General features: G+C 42.0%; 1 protein-coding gene across 2 annotated transcripts; it reads left to right on the forward strand.

Moving 5' to 3' along the window:
- Positions 1–1,253: 1,253 nt before the first annotated feature.
- cnpy1 (canopy FGF signaling regulator 1) lies at positions 1,254–14,692 on the forward strand. 2 transcript variants are annotated; one of them, XM_076876826.1, is made up of 7 exons: positions 1,317–1,367; positions 1,676–1,749; positions 2,329–2,431; positions 3,303–3,418; positions 12,310–12,522; positions 14,148–14,247; positions 14,519–14,692. In XM_076876826.1, exons 3-7 carry the CDS (start codon positions 2,338–2,340, stop codon positions 14,557–14,559), a joined length of 564 nt encoding a protein of 187 aa, XP_076732941.1. In that variant the 5' UTR covers positions 1,317–1,367; positions 1,676–1,749; positions 2,329–2,337; the 3' UTR covers positions 14,560–14,692. The 2 variants fall into 2 exon arrangements, with proteins under 2 accessions (XP_076732940.1, XP_076732941.1); XM_076876825.1 differs by lacking the exon at positions 1,676–1,749 and having other exon boundaries at positions 1,254–1,367.
- Positions 14,693–15,749: the final 1,057 nt, after the last annotated feature.

Genomic DNA, 15,749 nt, shown 5'->3' on the forward strand with positions numbered 1-15,749 from the left:
ATCGTTGAAACACACACACACACGCAGCAGCCAAAACATGTAAATAACATGTTGCCAGGTAACTAGAGTGTTGTTTTACACGTTCTGTGGTGTCATAATAACTCCTTTGGAGATTCAAGGTGTAAAGGTTTGTATATCTTTCTCTTTATGCCACAAACCCCAAAGGTCACTATTGATAAACTTATTTTAGGAAAAGTAATGGAATTTAAAGTTATGGCATTTCCATTTCACAGTTAGATACTTTAAAATGCAATGATGGACAAGAAAGGCAAGCAGCGCTTGCCTTGAAAACACACAAAAAAAACCCAATTAATTAAAATGTACTAAAAAGCGATCTTTGTCCTTTCCTCTTAAACAGTGCTGTTGTTTCTCCTTGCCTATATGTAAAAGTTACTGCTTGCTAATGTTAAAATGCCAAAGGAGTCAAAATGACACATTTGGCACCTCCAGTGCTAAACTTTTAACCTTGCAGAAACATTATTTGAAGCATCTTTTCGGCATTTAAACATTAAAAATTAAAACATTAAGATGTGCAGACGGATGTATGGCTGTACAATCTGAGAACACGATGCCTCTGCAAGCATACTAAGCAGCACACTGACAAATATCTTGACTATATTTGACCTTTTTAGCAATGGCAGACAGCTTTTAATCACCACTGCACGCCATACTGTATTGTGAACATTTACATCTACCTGTCCAATCGAGACTTTGATGTTAAAGATAAGATTCAATTAGCAGCAGGAAAACCAGGTCAGATCCCCCCGTAAAGACACCACCTGGCTCTTAGTCTCGCTCTCTCACGCATGCACAGGTGGGAAGTGAATTACAATGCGTTGCTTGATTAACCTCAGCATGGAGCTGAGCTGTTATGTTTAGAGAAGGAGAAGGAGCTCTTCAGTCAGATCCATTAGTATTTACGGCCACAGCATATCACTGTGGTGGTATATTTTCTATAGCACTGCAGTCGAAAGCTCGAAAGTCACATGCACGTAAATATCTTCTGAACAGTTGAATATATTCTATTTAAATTACATTTAGTTTTAACTGACTGTAACAGGAGATGGTTTATGTTTGGCGTAAATGAATGTAGTTGAATTTATTGCAGTACTGTTTATTTATTTTTGTATGAATTCACAAGTCACCACTGTGGTCTAAAGTCATCAGCACACTGAAGTCCGATTTCCACATTCTACCAAAGCGTCCAGGAGTCAGCGCCTGTAGACGCTGCGTCAGTTTGATTGGTCCATGCTCTTTGAGTTTGGAATATGATTGGCTGTCCACCTCTATGCCCGACTGAACGTGGCTACACCAGAGCCGAGCACGTCAAGACGACAAGCGAGCCGGAACTAGGTGTACTAAGAGAAGTAGGCCGAGTGTGCTTTTAAGATTGACGCATGATTTTTGTTATGATAAAGATATACTGAATAATTATTTCGAGACAAAGATTCCGACTTATTTTTTATTATTATTATTTTGTGTGTGAACTTTACTACCGCAATTCCCGCACAATAGTTAAATATCGAATATTTTTAGGGCAATGCCCTTTTACTTTGAAAGGCACACCCGGAAAGCTAACTGTTGTACTGTATGTGTCAGTGCTGTTACCTGTCAGTAAGTGAAGCAGAGATAGGCATGTACAGACAAATGAGCTGAGGACATGTCATTATTGTAGTAACAGCGCTGCTGCACCGAGTCCAGCCGGCTCCACGTCCGCTGTTAGCTGCTATAGCTCGCTTTCCTCGCAAGGTAAGACAAGCTACCAGCGCTCCCTCACTATTCCCGACGTGGACCGTACCTCGTAAACAAATGTGAAATCTTAAGACAAGTCTCGTATGGCGATCAAAATCCCAGCGGTGAGAACGCGTTGAAAATATTGTTAATATTTTACTTGTATGAGCCTACAATTCGGCATTCGCTAAGTCCATAAATAGTTCGTTTCAAGTACAGTTTGATCGGATTTATGCTTGCCTTTTCCGCAAGTGACCATTCGGGGGCTTTGTACTGAACAACTACAGGTGACGTTTTAGGAAAAGCACTTGTTGATCCCTCCGTAAAGTTCCCAAAGTGCTCCCCTCTTTAAGGTTTCAGGTCTCAGTTTCAGTTGTGTACACGTGGAGGTAAAATAACACTTCAATAATGTATAAGCACACTAAACTTACTGAAAATATGATTTGCATTTAAATTGTATGTGGTTTGGGGGGTTTTTTAATACACAATATGTTGTGTTTTTTGAAATGTCTTCACACTTTAAGACTCTGTTACTTAGGTGTAGTATACTGAAATTTGATTTTAGTTTTTACTGTATATGCCTTTCTGTACTATTAGGCTATCAAGATGACTGCATGGGTTATTCAGATGATGGTGATGGTGCTCTCTGTCTTTACTGGCAGCAGCCAGGGGAAGAGGGACAAGGTGCTCTACTGTTCTGGTAAGTCATGCAGATCTGACAGAAGCTTTCTGTCTCAAAGAATATTGCTGCTATTTTAAGGAAAACCACAACTGAACTGCAATGCAAAAGCATCTCACCAAGTAACTCCAGAGTTGGCAAAAGTACAGACATTCTGTGCTTAAGTACAAGTACAAATACTACTGTTAAAAAATACTTCAGTAAAGTTGAAGTGCTGATTCAACTTCTTTACTAAAGTAAACATAAAAACTGCAGGCTCAGAAATGTACTCAAAGTAATAAAGTGAAAAGTAGCTCTTTGGAGGATATTTCTATTTTCCTGCAAAGCTAACTGAACCTCATGCAATATTTATATGATAAAATAATATCAGTAGATGGGAATACAAACTGTAAAACTTTTTTAAAAATTCGTATTATACTCAGCTTGAATCTAAAGAAAAGGGACGGTGCGATTCCACATGTACAGACCCAATATCTGATTTAAAAACCTCATCAATCCTCATCTTTTAATCTAACCTCTCTTCTTCCTCTCCTGTCCCGTCTTTCTTATCTTGCACAGTGTGTTGTGCACAATAAATGCAAAAATGAGGAGAAATACTTACAACATGCACAAACATATGACCCACAGCATGTAATTAATTTGCATGAATGTAATGTTGTTGATATGCTGCTTAGAGATGCTGGTGGAGCCAGTGATAATCGATAAGGGAATCAAATCGGGAATCAATTCCCATCCATAGCATTTTGACCTTGTAGCACTTCCACAAACATCAGTATGAGACTGAATTCTGGATGATTTTTCATGTTACTTACGTACTGATGTTCACTAAATTCCAGGCTGTGAGCTGTTGCTTGTATTGTTTCCATCACTGAGGTTTACCTCTGTTTCCCAGCATGCAAGGCAATCGTGGATGAACTGAACCACTCAATCAGTCAGGTGGACCCAAAGAAAACCATCAATGTCGGCAGCTTTAGACTCAACCCTGATGGAACCATGAAAGACAAAAAGGTACTTTACGCCAGTGTTTACACACACACCACTCACTTGCCAAAGCCCCAACAGATGCTTCCTCATCGGTGACCCCCCTATGAGTAAAAAGTGGGAAGGAGGATCAAAGTTTTAACAGGAAGAAACCTCCAGGAGAACCAGGCTCAGGGAGGGGCAGCCATCTGTCGTGACTGATTGGGGTTGATGGGGGACGACAGGACAAAGATACACTTTTTAAGAGTTGCAGAAACCAGTAACAACTAAAGATTAAATACAGAGTGGTGTGTAAACACACAGTGAGTGCAGGTGAATCACAGTGCATCATGGCAGGCCCTCAGCAGCCTGGGTCTATTGCAGCATAACTGAGGGAGGACTCTGGGTCACCTGATCCATCCCTGACTATATTCTTAAAAAGTTAAAGTTTGAATCCACCAAAGAGGGGTCTTAAGGCTCTGCCTTCCATTCTATTTCTAAATATCCTATGAACCACATGTCTGAGAGTGAAGTGTTCTCTCTCGTCTTCATTATTCAAGACCTTGTATGCGAGAAGAATTTTAAAGTTCTGGGTTTAACAGGCCAATGAAGGGAAGCCATTACCGGTGAAATTTGCTTTCTTTTTCTAGGAATGACGTTTTCCAGCTCTAAGTGGAGCATTTTGGATCAACTGAAGGAGTTTTTAGGACAGCCTGATAACATTGAGTTACAATAGTCCACCCTCGAATAGATGCATAAACTAGTTTTTTAGCGTCACTCTAAGACAAAATGTTTTGAATTTCCTACACATTTGTTTAAAAAACTCTAAGGTTCCTCACAGTGTTACTGGAGGCCAAGGCAATGCAGTTCAGAGTAGGGCTGCTCAATTAATCAAATTTTAATCACGATTACAATCTGGGCTTTCAACGATCATTAAAAATGACTGAGCCGATTATTAGCCCCTCCCTCGTGCTTTACTCTCGCGCTGCTCTGTGTGGCAAATCGAGCGCACCTCTCTGCATTTCGAACACGTGTCACAACAATTAAGAGCAGCGGTCTCCAACCTTTTTTTGCGCCACGGACCAGTTTATGCCCGACAATATTTTCATGGACCGGCCTTTAAGGTGTCGCGGATAAATACAACAAAATAAAACTAGTACCGGTACCGAAAAAAGAAAATTTATTCTTAACACAGGTGGAAAGACCCAGGAAAACAGAGTAAACGATAAAAACGATAACAAAATAACGCTGAAAACCAATAAAAACCCTGAAAACTATACATTTCACACCTGAGCCTCAACGAACCAAACGACTCACGCACCGGTACCGGTCCGAGGCCCGGGGGTTGGGGACCGCTGATTAAGAGGACCCGAGGGAAGCTCGGAAAGCTAAGCAGAAGTTATTTGGAGAGGAGAGTGACTGCTGTTTGTTGAAAAGAGAGGTAAAAACCTTCAGTGGTGTGGAAACATTATGGGTTCAGTCAGACGTGGATCAAGTAGACACAGTGTGTAAACTTTGCTACGGTGTCGTAGCTGCACCACAGAGCAACACTGCAAAGTTCACTAAACATAGATGTTTACATTTTTCATTTCTTATATTGCAAACATTTGCACTGTTATCAGTATTTGCACTATTTTATATTATTTTTTGACAATCTTTAAAGTCATTATTCAATACATTGTTATTGTTAAATAAATATTGCCAAAGAATCGAGATCTCAATTTCAGTGAAAATAATCGTGATTATCATTTTTGCCATAATCGAGCAGCCCTAGTTCAGAGTAAGCATCAAGAAATCTCGGGAAATCTTGGGATAAAAGGAAGGCTGGTGATTGGTCTATAATTAGCTAAGACCCCTTGTCTGTGAAGGTTCTCGGTCATCCAGGTCATCGTAGTTTAAGGAGCTTGGAAAGAAAAGCGTCTGGACTTTTTAAGTTACTTAAGTTACTTCTTAACTTAAGTTACTTCTTAAGTTAAGAAGTAACTTAAGTAAGTCCAGACGCTTTTCTTTCCAAGCTCCTTAGACTAAGACCCCTTGGTTTAACTGATGGCTTTTCAAGTAGCAGTTTAATTACTGCGAGCTAGAAGGTCTGTGGTACATTGCCCATTAATAGAGAGAGTTGATTAAAATAGAAATTGAAGCATAAATAAATAGTTGGACTTCTTTGAACAGTTTTGTAGGAATGGGTCCTAAAGACACGTTGATGGTTTGGTAGTTGCTGAAGTTAACTCGGAGAGATCAGTTAATTCTCAACACACTCTCACCAAACTCTCTGCACTTGCTAGCACATCTCCACGTTAAGCACTCTAAGCTGCTGCACATCCTTTCCATCTCGATCACCCCGCCTAGTCCATTTGTCCTTCCTGTTTAGCCAGTGAAATCAGAGCTGCTGGTTTGAGTGTATTAAACAGTTTGGGTATACTGTATGTAGCCATAGGGAACACAATAGACTACTTCCACAGTTTAGGGACTCATTTCTGCACACAAGACATGATAAATGTGTCATAAAACACATGACCAAGTTGCTATGCATTCTTCAGCAGTCTTCCTGTAATCCCATCCGACCCGAGGCTCTTATTTGCCTTTGATTTTTTTCAAAGACTGACTGAACATCATGTACATTTTAACAGTGCAATCGGGGTACAAGGAGCCATTTCTACATAGATGCTGTGATTAACAGATGCGGTCTTTTCATGGAGGAGTCGATTGATCTTTGTTGTTACTGTGGCCGTGTGCATGACACTGTGTGAGCGCAGAAGATTGATCCAGGCTATTGTCCTGCTGTAATGAGGTCGCCGCCCCCCCCCCCCCCCCCCCCCCCCCCGGAACTATGACATTTCCTGTTGCTCAGAGGCCAGAAAATCATGAGGTTTACAGCTATACTATTGATTTCTGGAGCTTTAGCGTTTGTTGTGACTATCACTATCACGATAACTGCACCGATCAGTGTGTGCACGTAGGCGTCGACACCTACAGGCAAATTCAGAATCACAGATCTTGCCTTATGACAACTGTTTTCAACACTGATATTACTAGCTCAGTGTAGCCATTAGATGTTCTGTGTGACGACATAAGTCATCAAGTTTTACTGCATAATTTTCCTCAAAACAAAGTCCAAACTATCCTCTAAGCATTTACATGTATCCTGATTAGAGTTAGAAAACAGCATTCCAGTCACCCAGCAGGGAGAATGAGCTTCCTCCAGCAGTGAGCTCCTGCTCTACTCTGAGCTGACACTTTCCTCTACCTGTTGTATTATCTGGTCAATCAGATGTTATTGAGCCACATAAGAAGCCAAACCTTGATCCCATGCCCTCCCGGCTCCCTTCTTTTCAGCAGCTTTTGACCTAGTGTGAATCAGAGAGGGAGGGATGTCACAGCTTAGATGCCATCAGTGAGGAGGATTTGCAGGTTTTAAGTCTCTGCTCTTTGGCCTTGTCACAGTAGGACTTCCTGGGAGTATGGGGCTGCTCTGTGCCACAAAAGTTAAACCTGCCTGCCACAACAATGCCACATTTAAGGCTTCCAAAGACATTGAACTTAGTTGGAGCGGGTTGATCTCATAGTGAACGGTGGGAAGTCATGCATTGAGAATGAGAGGATGCACAATAGCATGCTGACACAATGACACATAATATCATGGTCTAGAAATGTGACTCAGTGAGGTGACAGTCATTTTTTTTTTAATCCAACAAGGATCTTTTATTTTTCCTTGGAGGTTTCTTAAAGGAATAGTCTAACTTCCAAACAAATTTCCTTTCTTTGCTTACTGTTTGATTTGGTTGATATCAGTCTCATGTCTGAGACTCTTACTGCACACGGCATTAAAAAAAACAGCGACAACCCTCAGGGCAACAAAATGAACCCATTGTTGGAGTGCCAAGTTTTGGGACTTCCAAAAGTCAGTCAGTCCCAATAAAATTCCACGTTAACTTGACCTGCTAAACAGCATAAAAAGCATGTTTGAAGTTTCCCACTTCACACCGTTATTGATGTATGAGACTAGTATTTCATTATTCAACTTGTCATGTCTCAGGTCTCTTTTGTCTTCCTCCCCTCACCCCAACCGCTGTTGCACCTGTGCAGCACATAATACACCTTCTAACTTGGCAACATTAGTAGCTAACTTGGCGCTCCTGCTTATTATATAAATATGGTATCTTTTGGCTCTTAAAAACACAACAACAGCGACAACATGGCGAATGTTGAAGCCTTAACGTGAATTCTAAAGCCAGTGGGGAACACTGTGGTGGCTACATTCATCAGTTTGTGGACAGGACATGTTCTTCTGTGAGCTCCAGAGGCAGCGTTAGCATTGTGAACGGCCTTTGGGGCCCAGGCCCATCCAAAAGGATGACTGTGCCCCCTCAGCTGAATTCTACTGACTTACTTTTACAACTATAGGTAAAATTAATCGTTGTACAATAATAATTGTTATTGTAGTAACAACCAAACCCATATTAATAATTTGGTCAATAGCAATTTACTATTTCATTGTAGATGCTCTAAAGTTAGTGAGTCTAATTCCCTCCTGTCAGAGTTGATTGCCTGTCTAGTCCATCTTCTGAGGTGCTGACCCTGTTTAGAGGTGCTCGTAGATGTATGTTTGAAGTTTGGACAGTGTAGAAGGTCAAAAACACAACATGTGAACAGCCAGATTTTCCCTAGTTCAAGTCTTCATGATGGCTTTAGTGGATTTTATGAGCTCATCACTAAGCCAGCATTTGATGTATTTCATCGTGGCATATCAAAAGTCAGCTGTCACTAGAGATGAAATATGATAAACCAGATCTGATCAGATGCTGAAAGGTTAAATACACTGGACTTCTTTCTGATTTCTAAGAATCACTTAGAAATAAATCACAGAAACTGGAGCATCACGAGACTTTCTAACCAAGTTTTCTAACCTCTGGCTAGTTTTTTTAAAATCTGGCTAATGAGAATAAACAGCATTATCAGCCTAAATTTAAAAGCACTATGAGAGCACAATTACAGTGAGAAAGGACCATTTGAGTGCTTTGAAATAATAATAATAATAATAATAATGGATACTTTATTGATCCCCATGGGGAAATTACTTGTTTTTCTCTGCATTTGACCCATTCACTCAGTGAAGCAGTGGGCAGCCCACTAAGCAGGCGCCCGGGGAGCAGTGTGTAGGGACGGTACCTTGCTCAGGGGTACCTCAGGGTAGCCGTTAAGTGGATTCGAACCGCCGACCTTCCGATCATGGGGCGACCACTTTACCTACTGAGCTATCCCTGCCCATGTACTCACATTTACCACTGTAACAAACTAAGGAATGACTAAACTTACCTGACCATGAACACAACAGCCTGTAAAATGCCTCCACTCCTCTGTTAAAATACATAGAATATTATTTTATTCTGGATTTAAGTATTTCAAAGACAAAAGATTTTTTACCACTTATTTTCAATACAATATGAAGTACCCAGATAACTTGAGCAAAATATCGTGCGACACATCCAGTTAAAAACAGTCTGGCATGAAGTAAAATGATACAAGGAAGCTTTAAATCTGCAGTTTTCAACTGTTAAAACAATAACTCTAGTTATGCTTGCTCCTCAGTAGAGCTAGCTAGATGCTAAAGTAATGTGACCAAGGCTTTCCCGGCGTGTGCACAAACACATGATAGGGACGAGGAGGAAAAAGGACCTCTTGTGGATGTAAGCAGAACCGTGGGATGAAGCTTTTCTCCACGGGCTAAACTCTAAGCAAAGTTGTGGCACAAGAACAATGATATTAAGTATCAATCCGCCCATCAGATTTAAACACTCACTAGGTGCTTCTGTCATATTCTTTGCTTTTGCCAGTTTTGTTTATGTTCATCAGTGCCATGTCTTACTCTTGTAGTATCTCCGGTTTGGCCTATAATATGGTCCTTTACACCACAGAAAAAGAAGGAGCTTGTGGAGCTTAGCGTACTGTTGAGAAAGTCTTCTCACCTGACTTCTGACAAGAGTGAAGAAGCTTTACCGCCAAACAGTGTTTCAGTCCTTGTGCTGACTCTGCTCGCCACTATCTTCCAAACTGCTGACATCAAGAAGCCCTGGTTTATGATTTAGAGCTCCTATAAAGACGCATAGCATTTCCATTCAGAATGACCAGCTGGTTACTATTAGCTTTACTACTCTATCATAATGAAGTAATATTATTACTGTTAGACCTTTATCAACGACTGCTATTAGAAAATTTGGGATTTAAATGATATATAAAGGTCAAAAATACATTTTAGGTTCTCCTTCCACTTGCTGCCAATGTGACATTATTATTGTTATTTTATTGTTTATTATCATTATTATTATTGTTAATTTATGGGTCTTCATTGGCCAGAACAATGACATTGAAAGGCCCCTGTCCACAGTGGTGCAATAATGGCTCCCTGTCCAATGGGAATTGAATGGAGGATAGCTTCCCTGAGAAGCCTATTCTCTGGGCCAACCAGTCACACCCCACTACCACCTCAGCCACCACCCCCCACCCCATTCTTCAAACAACACTGTGACTGACAGCTCCCTTTCACACGGCTGCAACTGGCAAGGAAGGGCTTTAATTCCAAACCATTTTGTAGCATGGCATGATAATGACTTAGACCCAAGCCCATGGATTGACATGGTTTTATTGTAGGGCCGGGGAGAGCAGCCCTTTTCTTCTCTTTTTTCATGCTGTTTGGATGAGATTGAGGATTTAGTTTTATGTTCAGTTTCATTCTCATATAATCATATATATAAAAAGAAAGATATGACTGACATGATGACAATACAGGAACATGTATTATCAATTATTTCTGCAATGAATCAGTTAATTAAACCTGTGAATGTTGCATTGTCAAACATGTACTGTTTTTAAGTCAAACTCCAAAGTATTACATTTGTGCAACAGCTTCAACAGATGATGCTATATATGAGTATTGTTTCTACTGAATGTGCCTTCAGTAGGACTTAAGCTGCCGTTCAGTAATGACTCACTAAATACAGGCTGCGGTCAAACCTACCAACTAAACCTTAATCTGACTGCTGAAGCTGGGACTTTAAACAATGATGAGAAATGACTAACTGAAATATGCAAATATAAACTATGACTTGTCGTTTATATTATTATTATAAGCCTTCCGTCAAATTGGCATGGATATTAGAGTGTAATAAAAAACGAACCTAGCAAGCTTCAGGTAAAGATGATTTTGTGAAAACAGATCATGTGTTCTTCAAAATCATTAAAACAGTGGCGGCTTCTGCACATTCTCAAATTAGCTTTTTAAAAGCTTGGTGGGAAAAAAACCAAGGTATTTAAATATGTCAACATGGTTCTAGGAAAAGTGTGACCAGCATCAATTAATTGACCAAGTTTTAATCCAATAAACAAAAAATTCAGTCATTGAGTGAAAGAAATGACAGCACTGATGCCAAAGTCACCACAAGCAAGTTTTGATTGATAGGCGAGCCTCATCGCCACTGCTCTACATGACCTACATCCCCTAGTGCCTGGCCCTTCCAACCTTTAGCCCTGTGCTGTAACACCTTCTGTCGACCAGCCAACTTTCTTCCTTCTTCCTCAGCACACTGTTAGCAACCCTAACAGTGTTGTCAGGCTCAGGGTCTTCTGCAAGGATTAATGCAGCGTCGGAGAGCTCAGGTGGTTCTAATTGTCAGAGGAATCGCTGGCTGGTTTTGCTCTACTACCCAAAATTTCAGTTTGCTGAGCAGGAAGAGGCAAAGATTTGATGAAAGACAGATGGCAGAGCAGTCCTTTGTCACATCATCACATCTCAAAGTGTGTGTGTGCGTGTGTGCGTGTGTGCGTGCGTGCGTGCGTGCGTGCGTGCGTGCGTGCGTGCGTGCGTGCGTGTGTGAGATCAGTCCTTTGTCACATCATCACATCTCAAAGTGTGTGTGTGTGTGTGTGTGTGTGTGCGTGCGTGCGTGCGTGCGTGCGTGCGTGCGTGCGTGCGTGCGTGCGTGCGTGTGTGAGATCAGTATGGCTGGTTAGAGAAACAGAAGAAGAAACAAAGGCTGAGAGTATAATTTATCTATCATTATAAGATCCAGTTCATCTGCAAGAGGCTCAAAAACGCTCCCTTCTTCCTCTGTGTTCTCTCACCACCCAAACTGTCCCCCACCCCCAACCTCCGTCCTGCCACTCTTTGACCAAAGAAAACAAGGAAGATTTCCTCCTTTGATCGTCAGAGGATGGAGGGGCTGAATGGGCCAAAAGACAGCGCAGAGGCAGGGTGGGGGCCGAGGAGATGAGCCGTTTACCCTGCACTTGGCTTCTGTTGAGGCCTTCTGCTTCTCCCATCTCCTCCTCCTACGACCCCACCCTTCTCTGGATCCCAACCCCTCTTTTTGCTAGTTCGAGGTATAACAAACACTGAAACCCACCCCTCCCCTACTTCACCCTTTTCAGTGCCCTATCCTTGCATCTTCACCCCTGGGCGTCACCCCTGTCACCCAATATCCTTCCGGGGATGGAGGGAGCAGAGCACAGCACCTGTCTTGACCCGTCTAGACACCACCGCCCTGTTGATTTGTCTTGAAAGGGATGGGTGGTGGAAGAGCATGGCTGAGTTTGGATGGAGGGTTGGGGAGGGTATTCATGCAGGTTAAAAGTCAAAGTTGGAGGGTGAGGTATTTCAGCGTTGATGGAGAAAACACAGCGGAAACAAGAGGCCACCCCACTGACCCACCCTGAGGCCTGTGGTGTAACACAGCTAACACTAGGCCAACCCAGAGTCTTTTCTTTTTTGCCATGATGCAGCTGTGCTGTTTTGGTCTATCCGGCACGAGTTCTTAGACGTTTCAACGTGGCAATCGGGTATTGGAAACATGAGACAATGGCTACACGGTCCAAGAAGAAGCCGTGCTGGAACATGCCAGTCCAACATGATGATTCCCTCCTCTCTCTTTGGTTTGATTTGCCAGGTCCCATTCGCTCGCTCGGAGACTCACCTCAGCGAGCTTCTGGACGGCGTGTGCAACAGTATGAGTGACTATGCACTCTATGTGGATCCCATCACCCAGCACAAGCAGTACAGGAGGTTTGCTCCCAGAAGCAGTGCTTCCACCGACGACTTCCCCGACTTTAAGAACTTCCAGTTTGATGGGCCAGAGGCGTCCAATGACATCAAATTCGCAGTGAGTGGAAACATGCACTGAAAACAATGTTTTTAAGTAGAACTATAGTATAGTTAGAACTGCAGCCTAGTTCAGGATCATGTACAGAAGCATTGGAAGCATTTCCAGGCCAATTTCATCCATTGCTATGTATTAAGAATCAAAAAACAAAGAAAATTCTCAGAGTTGCTAATTTTGAAACAAGTTGTTCAATAAATGAAGATGTACATTTAAAATTGGAGGCGGTGATTATGACAACCCTGCATCAGTCGGTTTCCAGCGCCGTCCAATCGAAAACAACACGTTTTGTATAGCAGAAGCATTACAAGGTAGTCATACAGTTACTTAGATGTGTAATCTAAATACACGTTTGCTATTTTCATCAATCTATCAGTTGGGACAAAATGTTAGACTAGAAAATCGGATAGTTGCAGTAATGCTATTATTGAAATTCCTTTTATATTTTTATTTATTTTAGTAAATTAATTATTAATCGGTTTGTTAAGCTCACATTGTCAAAATTAACAAAAGTATGCATTTTATTCTAGGCATTTTCGTATATGGATACTTTTATGTAGATGTATATTTCATGTTATTTAAAATAATTGCTCCTATGCAGAAAAAATAGTCTGTTTAAAACACACTACTTGAGCTACAGACAGATGAGAAATGAAAGAAAAACCCAGAACAATAACGTGGCGACCTGCCACATCAGCGTCAGAGCTCCTCGCCATTTATTCTTGCAGTAGACGTTGGAACAGAATTAGATATCGCCTTTTGGGGTTTTTTGATGGTGGTGGTGGAGCATGATGTCAGTAAAACTAGAAAACAGCTAAATAAATACAAGTATATTACTCTTTTATGTCTGACATTGTTCCGAAATCAATTTTCATATTCTTTAAACCGTTCAAAGACGCTGTGTCACATAGAACAAGTGTGTCTACGTAGCAGTGACCCTTCTTTTGATACAAATGGCCCCCTGTAGCATAATGGAGCCAACGGAGCTCTTCACTGTAGGGGTCAGTGATTCAGGGTTTTCCTTTAATTTGTCATGCGTTTGTAGTGTGGCCAGTTGGTTGTGCCAGCCATTTCACCTGCCTTCAATTTGAGAAAGTACTTGATATCACCAGTCACTGCAGAAAACCCGGTCAGTGAGCCATGATTGGATTTAGTGACGTGTAGACTGAACAGCTGTGAGCTTCACCACGACGCACCATGGCGGCTTCACGTGACCGAGGGGTCTGAAGGAATTAATAGGACAGATGAAACAACAGACACGGGGAAAAGTTTGTGGTTTATTCTGAAGTTGGATTGCATCACGAGTGTGATTGGGTGAGCCAGCTCCCACTGAAAGCTGCTGCTTTAATAAACAGCTTCGGACTCGCATCACAGCCACTTTTGTACTTTTTATTCACCACCATGTTCCTCGCTAAAGAAAAAGCAGCTGGAGCAGAAGTCGAATTCATAAAAAGCGAGGAAGGGTGCTTTCACAGAGTCTTCGAAATGGATGAGCGGTTCGATAAACAGGAGAGAAACGTGGCCGCCGCCGCCATGCAAATGGCGTGCCCACAGTGTGTGAAAGATGTGTGTTGTGCATGTATGGTCGAAGCACACTTTGACCAGTGTTTGCTGCGTCTGTGTCTCAGTGTGAAACGCTGGTGGAGGAGTTGGAGGAAGAAATCATCTCTGTGCTGAGCCGGGACAGGCAGGAGAACGTGCACGAGGAGCTGTGCAGCAGAGTCTCAGGTAGCAGCTATGCTTCACACGCGCACTCTCACAGAGCTCACACACACACACACACACACACACACACACACACACACACACACACACACAGCTGTGGAAGCTGCTCGGGTTTGGCGTCCACAGCATTCAGTAACAGCAGAGGCCAGTGTCAGCACAGCTCAGTAGCCTCAGTGTAGGTCAGTGTTAGCTATTTGTGTCTTTAGATGGTGGCACATTTTCGGGTTGTGGAACATAAACACTGATGTGTTTGTCGTCATGCTTTTCCTTTCAGACTACTGTGAAGACAGCAGCCGTGCTAACGAGGAATTGTAGCATCACACTGGATTTTCGGTGCAGCGAGGAGAGACCAGCTTTGACACACATTTCTGAGAAAAAGGTTTTGATAAAAAATGTTTGACAAACAACTGAGACTATTTTAAGTAAATAAAAACCAAATGTTGAGAAAGCACAGTGTTCATTTTTGTCTCTGCATGCTGCTCACACCACAGTATATTAACCAGACCTACAGTAACTGTTTGTTGGTGCGAGTTCCACATATCAAAAGTTAAGATAGTGGTCTCCACAGTTAGTCAGCTGATCAGTTTATCTGGCAAAACTCTTTTCTGCTCTCTGTCACAGTCTGGCTTTATCACCAAGTCCAGGAAAAACATTTGGATTTCTTTGTTTTTTTTTATAGAAAAAAAATACACATTATTTCCTTCCTTTGCACACACCATAAACATCCATGGGAGATAAATCTGTTAGTGTGGAATTGTAGACTGCTGGATGATAGTGCTGACTCTAAATGTTCACAGAAGCTAAATGTATTGTGTCAGTGTGAACATGCAGCTTTCAAATTGCTGTATCTTTTCACAAAGACTAGCAGGTGGACAGACCCGAGCCACAACTCAAGCATCTGTTATCTGATTGGACCAGACTTAACAGCAGCTGATTGGTTGAAAACTTTGCATTGATATGCTAAAGGCGGCCGCATGCAGGGGAACCAGAGAGTGCGTTATACTGACGCTGCTTTGTGCCGATTCTGTAGCTTGGTTGGGTTCGCAATAAAAAGGAGACCGAACAAGTGCTGATGGTTATTATATATAATGCATTACTGGGCTGTCATTAAGTGTGACCTGCGCCTCTCCTGAGCACTGGGGGCTGGGTCTTCAGGGAATGGGTATATAGTAGCTTTACTTCATTATGCATCGCTAAGAAAACTATCCTCATGAACTGGAAATCAAAAAACTGTTGATGTATTAACATAAAAATGTACTTGTCTGCCTCCTCAGAAAACCTACTGGATGAATTTGTTCCTCTCTGGTCCCCACTGATCTATTCCATTAGTTGGTGTGAGTGCTTGGCTATAGTCTCCTTTCCCTGTATGCCTTGCAGGTGGATGCAGGTCGTCTCTGGGACTGCAGAGGTCTGGCAGCAGGGGTCCGTCTGTCCCTCACACACCCCACAACAAGATTGTTGATTTATGTATATGTCCATTTTAAAATTTTTGTGTTGCAGGTACT

The sequence above is a fragment of the Maylandia zebra genome, linkage group LG18 (assembly GCF_041146795.1).
Source record: "Maylandia zebra isolate NMK-2024a linkage group LG18, Mzebra_GT3a, whole genome shotgun sequence".
NCBI lineage: Eukaryota > Metazoa > Chordata > Actinopteri > Cichliformes > Cichlidae > Maylandia > Maylandia zebra.